We start from the raw sequence: 2,500 nt of genomic DNA on the forward strand, positions 1-2,500 counted from the left end.
TGTGTGTGTGTCACTGTGTGTGTGTCTGTCACTGTGTGTGTGTGTGTGTGTCCCTGTGTGTGTGGTGTGTGTGTGTGTGTGTCTGTCACTGTGTGTGTGTGTGTGTGTGTGTGTGTGTGTGTGTGTGTGTGTGTGTGTGTCTGTGTGTGTGTGTCCCCCTGTGTGTGTGTGTGTGTCCCTGTGTGTGTGTGTGTGTGTGTGTCCCTGTGTGTGTGTGTGTCCCTGTGTGTCCTTTGGCCCGTCACTCCGCCTCAGGCCAATGAGAGGTGTGCGGGGGCGGGCGGGCCAAGGGACCAATGAGATTTCCCCTAGGGACACCGGACATCCAGGCAGGCAGGCAAACATACAGTGCTTTCACTAATATAGTATAAGATTATATTGCATTATTATGTACATTTTGCATATATATACACACACACACACACACACACATTACATTTTAGAATTTAACCATGTATATTTATGGTTCGATTTCTGTACATTATAACTTAACTATCAGCATGTTTTACTGAAAAGCAAGTCTCTCAGTATAATACAGCTATATTGGTCTTGTATATACTACAGTATCTTGTACATATAAATATATACACTAAGAGGTATTTTGTGGTGATGCAAGAAAATAGTAATTGCTAATATTTCTATATATTGCAGCATGATCATTACCACAGGGGAGAAAGATTTACACTATCTGCCAATTCCAAGTATTTCCAGAATGGTTCTGAAGTTGGCCAGTTATCCATTAGAGCATATCAGAGAAGTTGTTAACCATTCAGTGCCAAATACATACCGTAGGGTATAGATGAAACAAAAATATGTATTTCGATCGCCAAGAATACTTACGTCTTAGTATTTCTCTTTGTTTCCTCACGTACCAGGTGTACAAAGCAGCTCGCTTTTGGGTCTTCATAGGGGTTCCCTTGTTGAGGTGTTGGGAGAGATGGGACTGGTTCAAGCCTGTAACATCCACAACTTCCCTTTGAGGAATGTTGTGCTGTTGCATGTAACCCTTTATCATTTTAGCAGCCCGCCATGGGTCCTCACTGTAGGAAAATTAAATAACTGGAGTAAGAACAGTGTTGTCATCAATACCATTATAGTTATAGCACAGAGTTTGTAATAATGGTTAATGGTAGCCGTGCCACTACTTGAGATTGCAGTGATCTAAATAAAGTAAAAGCATAATAATTTAGAACTCTGTATTGGAATCCGTATAAAATGCCCCATATTTCCACTATATTTACACTTTTACCTAGTACAATGCTGTGTAGGATAAATATGACAACTACAAACCCCATTAGTGGGAAGGCTGTTCATCTAATTTATTATTATTATCTTTCATTACTGTGCTTCATATGGAGAGAAAACATTTACAGGGAATTAAAATGAAGAACCTGTCAAGAGGAAAGGTAACAGCAACAGCTGGCATTAATGTGTTCAAGATACTTATTTATATATTGTATATGTTTTGTTCTTTTTTTTTTTATAGAAAAGGTTCCAGCAGAAATATTGTTCTTTAGTATAACTGTAGAAGATCTCTGTGACGTTCAAAAACATGTGCATGATAAACTATTGTTGGTCCAGTAAAAGGTATCATACTACCTATCTTTTTTTCCCGTTACACAAAATAAGGACCAATACAGCGAAAAAAAACCTTTTTGTCTTTCCTAAGCATGTAACAATAAAGATGATTTGATGTACCTGGCAAACTCACTTAGATAAAATCCATATACTCTTGTGCTCTCAAATGTCTTAACTAGGAAGCTCTAGAACAGGCCTGCCCAACTCGTAAAGTGAGAAGGGCCGAACTGCTCCAAGGAAAAAAAATTGGGCCGCACGGGTTAATCATCATCATCATCATCATCATCATCATCATCATCATCATCTCTCCTCCAGCACCTCTCATCATCATCATCATATCTCCCCCAGAACCCCTCCCTATCAACCGTTTACGATACTCCCCATCTATCTCTCATACCCCCATCTCTCCCCCTCACCCACACAATACCCCCCTCCACATCAAACACACAATACCCCCTCCACATCCCCCCAGCCCATTCCATATCAGCAGCCCCCCCCCAAGTCAGCATCCCATGTCAGCATCCCCCCCCCCCCCCCCACAAGTCAGCATCCCCCCCATGTCTCTCTTTCCTCAATATAACACTCTCCCCCCCTCCCCTAAATCACACCCTCTCCCCCTCCTCTCAATATTACTCTCTCCCACTCCCCTCAATATGACTCTCCTCCTCCCCTCAATATGACACACTCTCCCCCTCCCCTCAATCTGACACTCTCCCCCTCCCCTCAATATGACACTCTCTCCCCCTCCCTCAATATGACACTCTCTCCCCCTCCCCTAAATCACCCCCTCCCCCTCCTCTCAATATGACTCTCTCCCCCTCCCCTCAATATGACACTCTCCCCCTCCCCTCAATATGACACTCTCCCGCTCCCCTCAATATGACACTCTCCCGCTCCCCTCAATATGACAGTCTCCCCCTCC

At 43.2% G+C, this 2,500-nt stretch overlaps 1 protein-coding gene across 1 annotated transcript in view; it reads right to left on the reverse strand.

Moving 5' to 3' along the window:
* Positions 1-2,500, reverse strand: part of HNF1B (HNF1 homeobox B) — a 59,058-nt gene that overhangs the window by 43,499 nt on the left and 13,059 nt on the right. Inside the window, exon 2 of the mRNA XM_075589527.1 lies at positions 841-1,040. Coding sequence (XP_075445642.1) covers positions 841-1,040 — 200 coding nt within the window. The remainder of the gene's footprint in view (positions 1-840; positions 1,041-2,500) is intronic.

The sequence above is a fragment of the Ascaphus truei genome, chromosome 3, assembly GCF_040206685.1.
Source record: "Ascaphus truei isolate aAscTru1 chromosome 3, aAscTru1.hap1, whole genome shotgun sequence".
In the NCBI taxonomy this organism is placed as follows: domain Eukaryota; kingdom Metazoa; phylum Chordata; class Amphibia; order Anura; family Ascaphidae; genus Ascaphus; species Ascaphus truei.